Consider the following 18,401-nt stretch of genomic DNA (forward strand, 5'->3'; position numbering starts at 1 on the left):
ATATAGAGAGAGCAGAAATATGATGGTTGTAATCTGAAATATCTTTTTTTTGGCATTCTAAAGATACATTCCTGGGAAATACCTTGGAAATAATCGGAGACGTGTTGGGGCTTTCCGCATTGCTAAGAATTTTGCTTATCTAAATAATTATAGAAGTAAAGTCGGGAAAATCGTTGAAATTATAGTTCCAAATAAGATAATAAATAGATAATTAAAAATATAGTCACAGATAAATTTAATTTTCGCGAATTTTCCCAATAAGAAAGCTCCAACCCAGATACTTCCCAACACCCTGTTTTCCAAGTCAAAATCACATGCGCATTCTCTAAATATCCGAATAAAAACTTATGTTTCCGGCGAAGAAAATTCGATTTTGGAAAAACTCATGTAGAAAGTAAGAAAGAAGCTTTCCCGACACGGTTTCGCTATTCCAGTTCGACTTATCGTGCGCAACGGTCGCCCATACCCAGTCCTGCTTTTCCTACAATTTTTCCCATAAAATATTTCTTTGTTTATAGAAATGATGATTTTGATGGATACCTGCTGAATCAGAATCTGATCAGTTGGAAAGTACCCACGATCTTTCCATGAGACATTTTCCTTTTGATGTTGGTGTTTTTGTAATGGGCCGAGATACAAGTGGTCCGGACGAATTATAAACAACCAAGTTGGTGTGTCGCGTGCCTTTCTAAATATAAATATGGTGAATTTTTGAGATTTTCATCGGTCGAGAAAAGAATTAATTACGTCATTGTGAAAATGTTGTGGAATTTGTGTAAATTGACGTCATCGTTGGGAGCGAGAGATGCATGCATAGTGAATTTGTCCCAAGTGATTGTAGCGAGTTTATCTTGTTTTTGGATTTTTTTGGTTGGATCTTATTTGCTGGTGAAGCATCGGAAGAGGTGAGTAAAAGCTAATAAAATAGATAAAATTAATAATACCTCTAGACATTTTCCCCATTCTCGTAAACTCAGTATCAACAGAAACAAGCCCAAATGACCCATAAATCATCCACAGAATAAATAGATATTGAAACATCGTCCGCCAAGCTTCCCACTGTTTTTCACTGGAAACCGTGATTAAGCTTGGCGAAAAGATATTACCATTTGTTTATGTCTATATATCCTTGTATATAATGAGCTTTGCTGAAATTCTAGTCCGCCATTAAGTCCGGTGAGTCAATTATGTCTGCTCTTCCAAATTTTCGATTTTTTTTTCCCAGGAAAACGATGAAAATATTTTTCTTTCTTTACTCGGGAAAAGTATCTTAGTCAAGCACAACTTCCAGGAAAGGATTGGAACATCGTCCATCTAAATTCTTTTGCATTGTTACTTCCGAGTTTGACTTAAATAATCTCAGCACCAAAAATCAGGAACTTCACAAAAACTTTCCAGATTCACCAATCCAAGTCCCTCCTCACTATTTAAATTTCAGGGATTTCGCCCACTATTTCACTTTTGATTGATGGAATGTATTGCTCCTGACTTTCATCACTATCCATTAGTTTTACTCCGCATCAAATCAAATCAGGAATAAATTCGTTTTGTTCAGTCAAGCTGATGCTAATGAAATTGTGCCTAAAATTGTCTGAACTGAAGTTTTTGAATTTCCCGCCGATTTCGTGCGAAATTTACAACTGTTAACCTGTCATGATTGATAAATGTCAAGTTTCAGTGGTTTTATTTTGAAAGTTGATTCATACAGGCGTGAAGCGTGTGGTGTTGAAATTCATTACAAAAATGGTAAAATTTTCTTTCAGGCGATTTAGAAATGGTGGCGAGATTTGAGGGAATTTGTAATGATTTTGTTAGCAAGTTTGTTGTCAATTTAAATGGAAAGTGTAAATGTCACGATTTGGGTGATGAATATCCTCTGTTTCCAAGGGCAAGGGTATTCGAATTCCACCTACCACGGCTGAATGAACAAAGATTGGTTTTTTCCTCCAATGTAAAGTATCTGGGTGTAATCTTGCGAATGAACAAAGAAAAGCGGGTTAAAAAGCCCTGCATAGCCTTCTATCCCTGCAATAGAGCCTTTGCAAAGAAATGGGATCTCCAACCGAAGATGGTTCTCTGGATGTACACAACTGTAGTGCATCCCATCCTGAAGTACGGCTCCATTGTATGGTAGTAGGCTTTGAGTGAAAAGCGCAACGATGCTTGATAGGATTTAAAAAACCGCATGTGCAGGTGCTACCGGGGCTCTACAGTCCTGCTTGGCAGATGTTCGTAATATGCTTCTGCTACTCCTCCCCCTAGATCATCACATTAAATTGGCTGCAGCGTGCAGTGCCGTCATACTACATGAGGCCGGATGCGGGACAGCGAAACCATCCGGCCATAGTAACATCCTAGACAAAGTACCTCGGGAAATTTGGGCATGCCTTCCGGACTACGCCACAAGTAAACTGAACTTTCCGAAAAACTTTCCTGGGAGCTTTTCAATCAGGGCAGAGTGGAAGACCGGCAGTGTGTTGCAAGGCTATGGCACAGTATTTTTCACACTTCAATGAGATGGCCTGTGCAGTCGGTGCGGGAGCTTTCTCTCGTCGTACGGTCTTCCAGGTTTCGCAAGTACGTTCCAAGTGAAATTATTGGCGATAGTGGATCCCTGTCGATGGCTGGTGCATGATCCCTAAGCATAAAACAGACTTTCTGACCAACAGCCAAGTGGCCATTAAGACCTTATACTCAACGACGACTTCCTCCAGGCTGGTGGGGTACTGCAGAAACGCGTTGAACAATCTGAGCGGCATGTGCAAGGTCATCCTCTAGGTCCCCGGTCATATGAACATAGAGAGGAATGACAGCTGACGGAGTCGCCAGACGGGGTTCTGCTCTTAGCAGTGCTTCGGCGGGTACCGTCTGTGTTTCGTTGACGACTGTTGAGGATGGAATCCGCTCGCACTACTTAGGAGCCGCGAACCTCAGATGACGAAGGCTCACCACCTGTTCCAAGCTAAGGAGGATTTGGCCCGCTTATTACTTCTTTCCTTTGTGAATGCTACGGGCTGGCTCTGGCTCCTTGCTCTCATAACAGCAGTTATGGTGTTAGGAGAGGAGACTGAAGATTCGGAGAAGGATACTTCCACGAAGCCTATCCCAGGTATGATATCAAAATCATACTTGGGGATTTTAACAGCCAAGTAGCGATGGAGCCCGTATTCAGGCGATTCGTTGGTTCCCATAGCTTACATCAAAATACAAATGCTAACGGTCTGCAGATTATTCAATTAGCAGTGTCACACGAAATGGTTGTTGGAAGTACCTGGTACAAACATGGGCCTCTTCAGACAGGACCACTTTCAACCAAATTGATCACGTGCTGATCGAACGCTGCCACCTCTCAGCCATGATGAATGTCAGAACATATAGGGGGCCAATATAGACTCGGATCACTATCTCGTTGGCATGGTGCTCCGAGTCTGAATAACAACACCACCCAAAATCCCCTCTGACAATCAGATGATGATCACTGAAGCCATCCACAATACAGCCCTCCGCAACACTTATAAGAGGGAAATGGATGCCGCAATAACCGCAGTCAGAGACTTATCACGAACTCCTTTGGGCAGAGAAGCGACTTGAAAGACGGAAGCCTGGGAGAACCAAGATAAAGGGATGCTCCATCATGCGTCCTCTTTAACTTGGCCCTGGAAAAAGTGATCCGTGATGCTGAGGTAATTGCGGGGGGTACGATTTTCATTAAGTTGACCCAACTACTGGCCTATGCTGACGACATCGACATCATGGGAAGAACAACCCGAGACGTACAAACTGCCTTCATACAGATCCAGCAGGTGGCCCGAGATCTTGGGCTGCACATCAATGAAGGCAAGACAAAATATCAAACATCAAACCGTACTGGTTAAACGGGAAGAATGATAGGAGACCGTTGATAATTTTTCCCGGCTAGAGTCGAAAATTACAACCGATAACAGCTACGACGATGAAATCTGTGCACGATTGTTAGTAGCTAACAGAGCCTATATCAGCTTACAAAAACTGGTCCGCTCGAAATGTCTCACCATAGCACCAAAGCTTCTACTGTACAAGACAAAAATCTTGTCAGTCCTCATGTATTCCTCGGAGACCTGGTTTCTCAACAAGAAAAATTTCTAACCCTTGGTCTCGTTCTAGAGGAGAATCCTCTAAAGAATTTTTGGTCTCTTACATGGGGATGAACGATTCCGTATTCTACATAAAGACGAAATCTATGAGCCATACCATGATCGTCAGGTTTTGGATAAAATCCGGGCCAATGGATTACGGTGGACGCTTACTTAATCCATATGGATGAGGATGATCCAGCTTGAAAAATTTATAAGGGTAATATCTATGGTAGAAAAAGAAAACAAGACAGCTTTTAGGTATATCGAATAGGTGCATCTTAGCGCCAACCCGGGATGTCTGGAGTTCCTTATTAAGGCAGAGCTAGAGCAGATACCGGTTGTTGCGCTATTGCTGATGACGATATGCAACAGTTTTATTATTGCAGAACTTAACCCTGTGATAAGCCTATATAATTAGGACAATCACAAGGCGAAATAAGAACGTTCTTGACCGTAACTAAGATTAGAAACTCAGGCGCAAAATTAAGAGACTGATTTTCAACCATCACGAGTATCATACCGTCATGATTTGGTAGAAAAATAGGAGTGAATATGTTTCCCACCTTGTTTTCCGTGATAATGGAAATTATTTCTCTCCCCTCGGACACCATCTTGTCCTTACTATAAAAGGAATGTCCAAAACATAGAATGGAAGTAAATGAATTTGAACTTTCCAGGTGGTAAGCAGTCACAGACTCCCAAGCCACAACAAATCTTTCACATTAGGTTCATGGTCCCTCACGAAAAAATCTGTGGAAGAAATGTTCACCATTTCAGTGGAAAACATGTACTTGGTGTCTACGACGCGGTCAGCCAGAAGGGATAATACAATAACTCCCATAGTAAGTTGAACTGGAAACCTGGCTATGGTTGGTGTGTCAGAAAACGGAAGAGGGAGGTTTGCTAGAAGCAAATTTTAGTTGCAAAGGAGAGGTGACAACAGGTTTGTCCACCAGAACCTAATTTTCCGCCGGTGCCAGGAAAAACGAAAGAAAGGGAAGATGGTGATGTGAATACAACGGGTCAAATGCTGGTATGTGGAAGCGGATATATATAGTTTAGACAAGTGGACCTGAGAAGGCTTCTAGTCGACGATAGCGGAATATACTGCGAAAGAAAGTGAAGCTTCTAATGAATGAGGAATTGGGTGTCTAGAAAAAGCGAAGTTTTCGGCGAATGGTGGGGCGGGCTAATAACCCTGGTGAGACCCCCCTTGGACGCAATAGACTCCTTAGTAGTTTTTACATTAGACTACACTTATGTCTGTCAACACAAAGGTTAGTGGATTTAACCTGCAACATGCTAAGGCTTCTATTGGCAGGAAACCTGGCAAAGCTGCAGTTCTGCCTTTATATTATTTCTGGTACAAGAACCCATCTGTGGTATTGGATCAGTAAAGGAAGCTAAGAGAGGTTGCGTCGTGATGTCAAAATTGCAACCAGTCAATTCTATTCCCAGGATATAATTACGGGTACCTTACAGTGTTAGGTAAACGGTAAGCGGAGAAATGTCGTAGTTACCTCTTCTTACTTGCCCTGTGATTCTTTGTGCTCTCTGATGACGAGCGCAGAACTAAGAGATCTACTCTTGTATCCAGTTTGTGATGTGAACATGTCTATTGGGGTAGTACCAAATGCAAACCTAGAGGAGAAAAGCTGTTTGATTTTATCACTTCAGCTTGTTTGATAACCGCGAATGTAGTGTCTGTAGTGTATGTCTGTGGGGCCAAAGGCTACCCTGAAAATTGCAGAAAGTCTGAAAGCCAATCAGGCGACATTTAAATCGTGCTTACAGAAGCAATAAGACTGAAGACTGGTTAAATTTCAAGAGCTCACAGCGTTAATATAAGAGGCTCGTAAAAATTTCGAAGTGAGACTCCTTCAGAGCATACTATGAAGAACTGAAAAACGAAAGCGAGACTTCAATGCAATGCCAAGTCCTTAAAAGGCAAGACGAGCAAGTTGAACTCTCTTAGAAAACCGGATGGAACTTTCACAAACTCTAGATTTGAGTCTGTTCATACTCCTACGTCCTTTACCATCCGGCTGAACGGGGGTGGAATTGGGAGGGAGAACAAACCGAACAAACCATGAAAGTTTTACGAAACCTTCCGCCAGAGAGCATGGTATCGATAGACCAAAAAGTACTCTGGAAGACGCATGCTGGAAACACTTGTTAGAAAGCAATCAGGGTTTGGACGACTCGAAGATCGATGGTAGGAAAAAATGGGGCTTCTCCCGAAGATACTACTTTGGATATACACTGCAATAGAGTTACGAGGCAGCAATCTGGGCATAAAGAATTGAACTCAACACAACAGCCAGAGAGTTACATAAACTCCAAAGACTGGCTTGCATGATTATCGGGGGGGGGGGGGGGGCGATGAGGACACTCCTAATGGCATCCCTGGAGGTCCGTCTGGGATTAACTCCTCTCCATCTGTACATTCTGATGCAGGCAAGGAGTGTCATGTCGCTGCTCCCAGTGCGAAAGTCAGATAATGTCTGATGATTTACCTATGGACCTTTATTGCAGCCTAATCATGAGTTTTTCGTTCAATATGCCCTTTTCCACTGCAGCGTTACAGATTCTATTGCATCATTTTGTTGCATACTTGTGTCTTCCTTCTTTTGGGTATGGTAGGTGAATATGGTTACGTACAGATTGTTAGACTCCCGCAACGGTACGTAGTCGAAGTATCAAGCCAGAAACCGTTCGACACATTATTGCGAGGTATCCCTCCCGCTGTACCAGCTTAGTGAGCCTTTAAGTCAGAAAATTTCTTGCACCAATGGGAGGGGAGAGGAGGAAAGGAGTTGTTGATTCAAAGAACCTCTTGTCATCCGGTTCCTCTACCGATGGAGCCAAATCTTGTTCGCAGCGTTTCTCGGCATCTCCCTGACTACGTTGTCTGGAGAGAACTCCGCTGTCTTTGTTTGCAGTTGCTGACGAAACCCATTTCACCTTCGATAAGAGGGGTGGTTCTAGTTCTGTTTAAGATGATTACTTTGGTTGTTTCTGTCCAAGGTTAATATCATGAGCAGCCATCCATCTGCTTACTCGTCGTAAAAATATGCCAAGTCTGCTTTGCGCCTGTTCAACAGTGTGTCCGGCAATAAGTCCCGCGACATTAGTTGCACAACCAATTAGACGAGTCTTAGCAGACTATTGCTCCACCAGTATATAGAGCGCTTGTGAGTCGACCAATTCGAACACAACGTATTGGCCTTCAAGAACCCGCGATCCGTCCGCCGACGGCGCTATGGATTCCTACGCAAAGATTACTCGAGGATGCTTCCTTCCCAGTCTGTTGACGTGGATTCTGTGTTTAGAACTACCAGCTCTTGTCGTTGTTTCCAGGATCCGTTTCCCTTTGGAGGCTGAATGAGGCATGTATGAAGTCGCTCTTTATAAGGATTCGCCCCTCCGTACCCAAAACGGTGTCTTCCAGATCCTGTGTGGAAAGTCCAACATGGTCTCATTTAGTATCAGATAAACGCTAAAAAATGTTATCACTAAACGCCAATCCAGAAAAACTCGGTCTTGAGCATGAATTCGAATTCGGGTGCCGTCCCTAACAAAGATGGCAGTGGTAGCTGATAAGTCGAGATGCCATGAAGCTGGGTTGTTGTTTCGGTAGTGCTCGCTGATTAGCACTAGATCATCTGTAACATCCGCAGCGAACTGCGTTAGCAATTCTTGCTTGCGCTGCCTCCTATCCATTTCAATTTCAGTCTTGCCCTGAACCGCTAGTACGTGCAACGCTCTCAACAGACCCGCCATGGTCCCTGAAAAGAACGTTGTAAGCTTCGTTTGGTGACCTACCTAACCGCATCTACCTCTGCTGTCTGCTGTCTTCCTGTTGAATCTCTGGGAAGTTGTAGACGTATGTCCATAGTCCAAGCACTTGTAACACTTGGTGGAGCTTTTCTGCATTCGTACCCTGCATACTACCCATCCAATTTTGATTTTCCCGCTTTTATGGAGTTTCGTCTTGCTCAGCGAAATCCATCACAGCAAGTTTTTGGCCTCGAGAAATTAGAGAAGTGATAAATATCCGGCATTGGTTGCCTCTGTGAATTGACTTTTGATGGCTTTCTCGACTTCGACTTTCTACAAGAAGTCAATATCTCAAATTTTAAGGAAGTACATAGGTTCTAGAGTAGAATTCGGAGCCTTCTCTCTCAGTAGCTCCTTGACTGCCTCAGAGAACGTACTCTTGTTTTTCGTCCTCGTGCCTATTCCCACGAGAACTCCGCTACCCTTTGTTTTTCATAAGGAAGACATTTCTACTCCACTCTCTTCGGGTTTGATCTTGCAGCGGATCTCGCTGAAAGCTTCCGCAAAAGTGTTGCTTGCGTCCCTTCAATGAGGAAAGTCGACGGTTTAGTCCTCCTTCGTTTCCTTGTCTTTTTTGTTGGTGATTTACCATTCGTGTCTGGCTTGATTTTGGGCAGATAGCGTGTTGTTTCCTTCTGTTTTGCCTTCTTCCCTTTGGCCCCGGAGACTACTTCAATGGAGTCTCCTACTAATGGCCCTTACAGTGTTCTTAAAGGGAAGTGCGGCTCTTTTTGCTGTTCGCACGTCTTTGACTGCCGCCCAGGAGTTCTTCCAGTTCGACTTTAGCAAGGAGAGTCGTCTGCGATCCCATTGGGCTTGTTTCTGAATTTCTTCCTTGTTATGGTTCTATCGGTATCCATAGAATGACCATAAGTCCAGATTGAATATTTTCTGTTGGCTTTACCTGGTGAAAGCAGGCAGATAGGAGAAGAGTGCAAGAAGGATTTGGGGGGGGGGGGGGGGGGAGAGCGAGGTAGAGAGAGAGAGAGAGGATGGAGTCAGAGGCGTTCTAGATAGATAGAAGTTTTTGTAGAATGGCATTCTCAGAGTGTCTTCAACAATATCCAAAATTGATTGAAATATTTAACTTTTTTGAGTATACAAAGCTAAACTATTTCAAATTTGTTTCAACAAAGATGTAGGTTGATCCAATGAACTTAAGCCAGCGAATCAATCAGAGATTAAGCAGGAACTGTGCTTGCGTACCCTTTTTCCTAAACTAATTTCTGCTAGTAAATCCTGGTCATAAGTAGCCAAACCTTTTATTGCTTGCTCTAGATCTGACAGCTTCCCTTTTGAAGGGGTCATATTCACTTGTATATACGTCAATGGGATCTAAGTTTGAACCTTAAAAATAACCTGTTTTGTAAGTCCTTCTGAAATTATTAGTAGTATCATCTGCCTCCAGTAAACCTTAGTTATCTTCGAAATAGCGTATATTATTTTCAGTGTCACTCTTTAACCTAGACAGGGGGATTTTTATTGATTGCCTCTTCCTTCATATCCTTATATTCATCCTTCTAAAAGAATCTCAGCACCTCTTCTACTCAAACGCCTTCGTAGTGATTATTTAACATCTTGTTTCCAGGTGTTCTACTAGTGTATTCCCATTTACATTCGTCATATAAGGACCAACATACCCTGGAGGCAATATAGAGCTCAAAAGCTTCCCCCCAGAAACAATTCCCAAAATTCCTCCGTATATTAAAAAACAACTACTCGCATTCAAAAACAATTTCCAATGAGCTCTACTTGTTTCCATACTTCATCCTGAATATTTAAATACTTTTCTAACAGCTCCTAACATTGCTATGCATTCATCATCAACCTCATCCTGTTCTGTATTTCTAGATCTTCCAGTGGGTTACATCGCTTCCACAACATTCGTTCGGCACTGGAATTGTTGCTATTCATTGTTGGTACCTTGGAGTTAGCCGCAGCACTTCTGCCTGTAGACATACAGGGTCGACAGGCCGATGCCAGACAAGGTAGAGCTGTTGGGGATGGGGGATCCGGACCACCCCCAAACAAGTATCATCAGCATGTGAAAATTCCATTTAGGACTGCAAGTGCTATTCTCTCCCTGATTGTTTCAGTTTCTATGGGAATTTATCACCATGTGGTGGAGTTGAAAAATTGTTCAGGTAAGTGAGCGGTTAGGATCGTAAGAGGATGAGGTGAAGTGTTTGGGAATTTTGAATATTTGTTTTTATTAGTGTTCGGTACTTTGCCGGAGACAATTGAAAAGGCCAATAAATGTAGAAGTGCTCATTGAGTTCGTTATGATTATTTAGATTTTGTTTTCAAAAAGTACTCGTTTAGGAAATATTCTCGATTGCCGTTTGTGCTTAGATAAGTGGAAAACAGCCATTTTTACAAAATATTAAGGGTGGATTAATTTTTTTAAAGAATAATTTGGTTATATACCCAATTTTGAAATTTTAGGAGTTTTCTCAGATATGCAAGTATGACACTTAGGAGTCTTCCCGTGAGCGCTTAGCGTAGGCTCGCCTTATTATTTGGGGGATAAAAACGTAGGCTGAATTGGTTTAAATACGGAAATTGGAGTTCCATGTTGCGAGCAATTCCTAACAGAGCTCTTAAACTGCCTGCCAAATGCAGGCCTAAATGCTTCGTCAGTACCTTGGATTCATACATGGTAGAAAGGGTGCTTCCCGCTAGGTAGAAAAAGCAGGAGTTGGCTTTGTTGCTAAAAACTCTGGAACAAACCCGAGGATGTCTTCGGTCCATCTATCTTTCAAACCCAATCAGACGATATATGATAGTAGTTGGTATAGTGGTTGAGGAGGATGTTTGATATCCCTAAGTAAGCAGTCAATCTATTATATCGGCAACTTGAGGTTTACTGGGGTCAATTTACGTCTGACGCAAAACCATGGTTGAAAAACTGGTGCTGTGTTGAGACGTTAGAGGGGAGAAGGGGACGAGGAGGTCTCTAATTTGGTGATGAAGCCAACTGTAAGCGATGATGGATCATCATCATCATGCATGGTATCGCTCATAGATTTCGTCATTGTGTAGGCTACGGAATTGTCCATCCTCATGTAGCGGGCCAAAAATTCTTCGGAGGATTCTTCTCTCGAACGCGGCCAAGAGTTCACAATTTTTCTTGCTAAGAACCCAAGTTTCCGATAAATACATGAGGACTGGTAAGATCATTGTCTTGTATAGTAAGAGCTTTGATCCTATGGTGAGGCGTTTCGAGCGGAACAGTTTTTGTAAGCTGAAATAGGCTCTGTTGGCTGCTAACTACCGTGCGCGGATTTCATCATCGTAGCTGTTATCGGTTGTGATTTTCGACCCTAGATAGGAGAAAATGTCAACGGTCTCAAAGTTGTATTCTTCCCGTTTGACCAGTGCGGTTTGATGTTGCTGGTTGGTTGGTTTTCGGTGCTGACGTTACCACCATATATTTTGTCTTGCCTTCATTGATGTGCAGCCCAAGATCTCGCGCCGCCTGCTCGATCTGGATGAAGGCAGTTTGTACGTCTCGGGTCGTTCGTCCCATGATGTCGATATCGTCAGTATAGGCCAATAGTTGGGTGAACTTAAAGAGGATCGTGCCCCTTGCATTTACCTCAGCATCACGGATCACTTTCTCGAGGGCCAGTTTAAAAAGGACGCATGATAGGGCATCCCCTTGTCGTAGACCGTTGTTGATGTTTAAATGGTCTTGAGAGTGATCCTGCTGCTTTTATCTGGCCTCGCACATTGGTCAGGGTCAGCCTAGTCAGTCTTATCAATTTCGTCGGGAAACCGAATTCTCTCATGGCCCTGTACAGTTTTACCCTGGCTATGCTATCATAGGGGGCTTTAAAGTCGATGGATAGATGGTGCAACTGTTGTCCATATTCCAACAGTTTTTTCATCGCTTGCCGCAGAGCGAAAATCTGATCTGTTGCTGATTTGCCTGGAGCGAAGCCTCTTTGGTATGGGCCAATGATGTTCTGGGCATATGGGGCTATCCATATAGCGGAGAATATCTTACAGATGGTAGTCAGCAACGTGGTAAGTTCAATGTTAATGTGTGAAACAGAGGAGAGTGATTTCAAAATTTAGTTTCGCTGAGAAAACACAAGTGACAGGTGAAGTCTTTCTTGGTGGATTTGATCCATGTTATTCGTTTAGAGAATGAAGCGGGCTATATACATAACAGGAAAGGATGATGAGGGCGCTAGTTGTTAGAGCGGGTTCCACGAAGACCATTATGAAGATGTTGAATACGAGATGCCAACAAGGATATAGGAGGGTTGTACTTTGGGTATTACGAAATGTATGTTCATGGAAAATCTGATTACGGAAAAAATCAAACACGATTCAGATATACGTATCTGGGCGTGTTTTTGCAGTGTTCTTGCTGTGGGGGTGCAATATTTCATGCAATTTTTAATCACCATTTTTCTGATTGGGAAAGCGGGTTTCTGATCATTTATATCCAACCGGTTTAGAGCATCAATAGTGGAATATTTGGCTGTTGTGATGTTCAGTTTGATAAGACTGTCTGATCTGCTTTGTAGATCTAACCGCGTCTAGCCTTTGTCTTGATCACAAGCGGGGTCACCTCGTCGTGATCGCTTGCGCCATTCTCTTTTACAAAAAGCCTGATCTGGATGCAATCTCCATCCAGTGTATCAAGCCACCGTTGTTTCGGCCGGCCTCTTGGTCGTTTACCATCGACTTCCATGTTCAGACTAATCTTGATGAGACAATTTTTATTAGTGCGAATTACGTGACAATACCATCGAAGACTCCTCTTTCGGAAAAGGAAAAAGGATTCCTCCTCCATGAAAATATAATAGGAGAAAGAATGGCTAACGCGACGAAGACCACATGGTGTTTGTCCATGGATGTCAACGGTCAAAGAAAAAGTAAGGAGACCAAGAAACCGGTAAAAAGAGCCCCCTCCTTCGGGTGATATGATGATAGAAATGGGGGGGGGGAGAGGGGAAGTATGCCAATTTGCCATGAGGCCACAAATATCAGATTAATTAATTGATGTCATAAAAATGGCCTTATATTAGAACTCATACAATCGCTGAAAAGCTGCTATGGAGAAGAAATTAGTTAGGTCATGAGTTAGCTGTGGTGCTGGTTTAACGTCAGTACCCGTCGAGTTGACTTAACCCGACGGTTTTCTTGAGACGCAGAGTGATTTTGTGACCACAATTAGAGCTCCGCTACAGCAAGTGAGGCAAACACAACGGTACCAGTCAATACTGATTGCATCGCTCAGCATTCATTTATACAGAACTAAGGAGTACGGCCCACGTGTTGAAACGTAACACTACCTTTAAGGCCCGAAAGTCTCTTTGTCTGCTTCGACCTAATCACATCCCCTATGGTACTCCCACTAGGGGGGCAATCGCTATAACCGAGCTGAATATATGTGAACCAGGACTGAAACATGTGAATTCAGCGGCTATCCCAGTTCCCATGGTGCCAGTATACCTCTGGTAAGATTCCATGACCTAAAGCCACTTCAGATGAGTTCCCGTGCAGAGTTTGATAGCCCTTATTAAGTCTTGGAGCATTCGCCTACTGCATCACGGCAAACGATAGTGTATACAGCCCACCAGGGGTCTGTCAGCGGTGTGGCCAAAACCAGAACTCTCCTGAAGCTCCTTCAAAGGGGTCAACCGCAAAAAATGTCGAAAACTCATGTTCCAGGGATTCTCCTGAGAATAAGAACTTGGAGGGCTACCGCGGTTCTAGCAGTACTATAATAGATAGTCTTTGGTAAGGCTTTGTGACTGAAGCCACTGTAGATAGGTCCCGTGCACACTCAGGTCTGATCGTCAAAGGTCTTGAAGCATTATCCTACTGCATCATGACCAGGAAATCAATGTGAATACAGCATTTCCCGATGTCATCACGTGGAGGATCTCCTTGGCCACTTGGTGTTAACTTGGTCGATAGGGTTACTGTTACGGTTTGTTATTAACACAGCTTCCGTTTCCTCATCCGCCAGGGTCAATCCGGCCAAGTCTTTAATATTCTCAGCGTCTTCGTCGGGTAGACTTCCACATCCCTTGGTAGCTTTGCTGTAATATTATAACTATAGGTCACCGACAAAGCCGGCAATTGTAGCCTGCTCTGGGACGGGAAGCATAAGCACTCCATTATACATGAAATTTCACAGCAGTTCGGTTTGAGAAAAAACATCTGCTTTTCCTACTGGGAAGGGAATGCTCCCTCTTTTAGCAACGCCTTGGAGGTTTTGGCGAAAATGTCAGGCCTAGTCTACATTGTCAGCTTCAAAACTTTGTGGGGGATGCCTTCCATATCTGGGGCCTGATTGTCACCGATCCTACTCGTATTTCATGCAGCCCCTCCACGGTAACCACCGTTTTGGCTTCTGTCTCTTTTTGGTGGTGAAAAAACAGACCCCGCAGTCGTCGGTGTTTCTTCTGTTGACCGCCGCTACCGGGTTTTCCCTTAAACCTTTGCCTTTCATGGCTGGGGATATATTTCCCTTGCCGCTGCCAACCCGGCACTCTGCGAGAGCTCTTTTTTAAGGTCGACTCGCATTTGATCTCTATGCAGATTGCCTGGTGGTCAGTGCGAGGGTAGTCTTCGCTAACTTGCTAAGTTAGCGTGTGTTGTTGACATTTTTCTAGTAAAATAGTTGAAAAGCTATTGAAACTACAATAGTCATTAATATCAACACATTTGTTCGAGCTGTCTCTAGGTCAAGAGAGGAGGGTATTGTTTCTCGATGACTTACCAAATGGTCATTGCATTGATAATGCTACAGCTTTTGACAAATCTGGTTTGGAACACCCACCGAATCGAATGGTAGCCGTGTTGTCTTGTCAATTAGAAAGGGCTCTCTCCTCCTCATTTATACGTCATTTATCACTAGGTGTTAAGGTAAACACAACGATGTTGTCGTATATTAAGGATGTTCTGAGTTCTCATTCCCTTGATGACAAACCGGATCAACTTTAATTCACGAAGTCTTTGTGTTGGGCAAATCTCCAATTTTTTAAAAGTATAGGTGACGATTTCGCCCAGAGCAGAGACAGCTCAACATTTGTGCTGAGAGCAGGTGGTTGGTGCTCCCTTTTGTGTATGCCTTTCGGTTACGTTATTCACTGGGCAAACTACGTTGTCGGAAAGATGCGGAGGAGGGTTCGCAGATGAGGTGGCGTTGCGCATTACGTTCGGGTTCTCCTTGTTACAAAGGAGATTGAGCTCGCCCGATATAGTGACCGTATGAGAAGAGGTTCCTTAACTAACTAACAACTCCCTTCCTCCTCTCCTCTCCCGCTGGTGATAGAAGACCTCTGACTTGTAGGCTCTCTATGCCGGAACAGCGGGAAGGCTAGCCCGCAGTAATATGTTAAATGGTTCCAGGCTAGTTTTCTGATGCTCCCTTTTTGCTTCTATACTAACATCTGTTCCAAATGGAGAAAGGGGGGATAGAGACGTACTTCAGCAATAAAGTGTAGTTTGAACTGGAAAGGAATAAAAACTAGGCAAAGCAATGTCACTCCCAATCGATTAAGAGCTCTGTATTGACTATTTCAATTACCATAAATTGGGAAAACCGGAACAATTTTCAATTAACCCCGAATGTCCCATCTGTAGGTGACAGACTTTGCTGTGGTTTTCCAGCTCCTCTTTGTGCTAAGTAAATTTTCGGTAGGCGAGTTTCTTTTCATTATAATATCCTTGTGACAAGTTAAGCTGGTTTGCGGTTTTATTTTTAAGGCTAAGTTTTTCCAAAGGGGAGTGAGATCTTCTAGAAAAGGGTGAATATGAGATTGATTGATTGATGTCAATTACATGGTAGCTATGTAGGACATATCTGTATGGTATTCAAAAGCAGTGCTTAGCTTCCTACCGTCTATCGATTATATAGCCCTAAGTTTAATCACGTAATATATTTGCACAATTTTCTGGTATCTAATTTTAATAGCGTTTTTCTATTTTCAGTATTTCTTTATCATAGTGCTGTCGCACTCTCAGCAGTATTGATTGCTCGTATATACCGAGTAGTAGATATCACACAGTATTACGACAGTTCACATTTAGAGGTTTTCATACATTCGAAAACTCTTTGCTTGTTATTGGGATTGGTATCAATCGACGCATATATTCTCTATAAAGAGGTAAGTGACCTATTTGTATTCAAATTTGTTGACTAAGTGCTACATAGCAATAGCATTATAATTTGGAAGAACTAGCATGACGTCCCATACTAGCATGAAGCTTTTTCGAATGGTGCCCTTTACTGTCAAAGGGTTTCGACGGAACGACTTATACAATTTCAGCAATAGTTCGAGATGATCCTGGTGGGAAAACATACTCTAAGGATTACTTTTTGCGAACCACACTCATTTTAAAGGTTTTGTGTAAAGCTTGTCTGTCCGCCTCTTCGTTTATTTGCCATGCACTATATGCGCTTTTCTCAGAAGCCGTTACTCCTATTGGCAGGAACTGTGAATCGTTCCAGGCTGAGCTTAAAGGAAGGTCCCCATATAGGCGAAAGAATCTTTTTTCCACGAAGCTGCCAGTAGACAGTGTCTACCCCTCAAAATGCCTTCCATATCGATATCTGCTCGAATAAGTTCAATAATAGTATACTACTTTATTTTTTTTAGAAATTGACTAGAAACCATCTCCCTTCCCCCCTCCTACTCATAAGTACATCCCAGAATCATAAAATTTCAGTAGCATAGATTATAATATCGAGTATAATACTGGTAAATTTGGTGGAAATTGCACTATTACTAATTAAGTTATAAGCTGCAGTCTAAGATTTTGAATGTCAGTATCACACTATAGTGAATGGTCTGACATACTAAATGCGGAAACATTATAGGCTAATTGCAAATGGGTTAAATGTCCAGTCAAATACATAAGCAATACATAAAATCTTTCATATCTAAAACGCCGTAACTTCCGGCACTAACAGTTACCTTCTGGGCTGTTTGAGTTCTCCAATGTTGGACATCATATTAGGTAATGCTGCTATAATTTTTCCGGCTCTCTCGCTCACGTAATTGAGGTATTCCTTGAAGTTCAATCGTTGATTTAGGTTTACGTTGAGGTATTTAGCATAGCGCATGTTGTGACACAAGAAAATTTAAGAGAGGCTAAAGTTGCAGATAGATATCTGCAACTCTGGGTTGTTGTTGTGGCTGTGGTATTTAACTGGGTAGGTATTATTTTTGGGCCTTGCCATCGGGCATCACTGACTATGATCCCGCTGTTGATAATTTGTCTAAATTTTTTTTTTTCGCCATACCTATTCGCCTTAGTGAATATTTCTTTAATGCGTTGCAAAGAGCCAAAACGGAACTGCATGGCTTACACAAATACTCACATAGCAGATACTCAGAGTACAAGAGAACCAGTTACGCATATCGCGGATAAGGTCTCCTTCTCCGAGAGCATCCAAAGGGGTGGGAGACCTCTATAGCAAGATTAAGACTGAAGCGTATCCAACTATGATCTGAAAAGGTACAACAGGTTGGCTTTCTTCTGCATGCGATGGTGGTCGTCAAATGTTGTAATTCTTCTTGCGGAGCTTATCCCTCCTAAGCCATTAAACCGAGGAGATATAAACGTTTTCCACTTTTGCCTGTTCCAGTTTGACCATGGTCAGGTCGCTGGAATTCACCTCCAGGCACAGAGAAGCTTGCACGGTCTTCCCGGCAAGGGTATATGCTCTAGTTCTGTCCCGATTAATGTTTCTTGTGCTGTGGAATAGATTGTAATACTTATTTTGGAGACTAAGAAAACCGTCATCGGTTCGGCCTCCTCCGATCCAGTATCAGTGCGATGTCGATGCCTTCCTCCCGGAAGAAGACAAGTAGATTAGCTGAGGCGCACTTTGAGTACCGCAGATTTATTGGCGCTGCCGTCGGCATGATTCGTCTTCGTCCCCGTCTCGATGAACACCTCTTACAACCCGGATTGTACACTGGGCCATTGCTGTTGCACTGCTGGTCGCTTGGTGTCCGAACTCTTGCACACTCTGCTCCTCTTGATTGGTTTCTTGGCCTAATCTCGGGATTGATTTCGCGTTTATTGTTGTGTTCTTCTAGAATCGTCTGATATTTAGGGGGTACTTTTCATCATCGGCGTTCTAATTCTTCGCAATACTACTCAAAATATTTATGGTCTTCTGGTATTGGCTTGAGTACGACTCCAGCGGACCTCCGTTTCTTCACTGGCTTCCGGTTGTCGGTATTCTTTTCGGATTTTATACCTCGAGGTATCAGTAATTCTTTCCCGGATGTTGCGCCTGGCGTCATCACCTCGTCTTCTTCTATAGTCGTCCGTTTTTTAATGCGGGGAAAATGCCAATCCAATGGTGTCAACCACAAAGGTGAGGATCTTGCTTGATATTGAAGGTGACCGACGCATGCAGAGGCTACATACTAGAAACTAAGTTGTCATTGGCCATGCAATCTT

General features: G+C 42.9%; 1 protein-coding gene across 1 annotated transcript in view; it reads left to right on the forward strand.

Moving 5' to 3' along the window:
- Positions 1–251: 251 nt before the first annotated feature.
- LOC119653036 (ATP-binding cassette sub-family C member Sur) overlaps positions 252–18,401 on the forward strand; it is a 146,431-nt gene continuing 128,281 nt past the window's right edge. Inside the window, exons 1-3 of the mRNA XM_038057487.1 lie at positions 252–905; positions 9,807–10,099; positions 15,915–16,090. Of these exons, the coding sequence (XP_037913415.1) occupies positions 760–905; positions 9,807–10,099; positions 15,915–16,090 (615 nt within the window). The 5' untranslated portion in view covers positions 252–759. The remainder of the gene's footprint in view (positions 906–9,806; positions 10,100–15,914; positions 16,091–18,401) is intronic.

Source organism: Hermetia illucens, chromosome 3 (assembly GCF_905115235.1).
Source record: "Hermetia illucens chromosome 3, iHerIll2.2.curated.20191125, whole genome shotgun sequence".
Taxonomy (NCBI): Eukaryota; Metazoa; Arthropoda; class Insecta; order Diptera; family Stratiomyidae; genus Hermetia; species Hermetia illucens.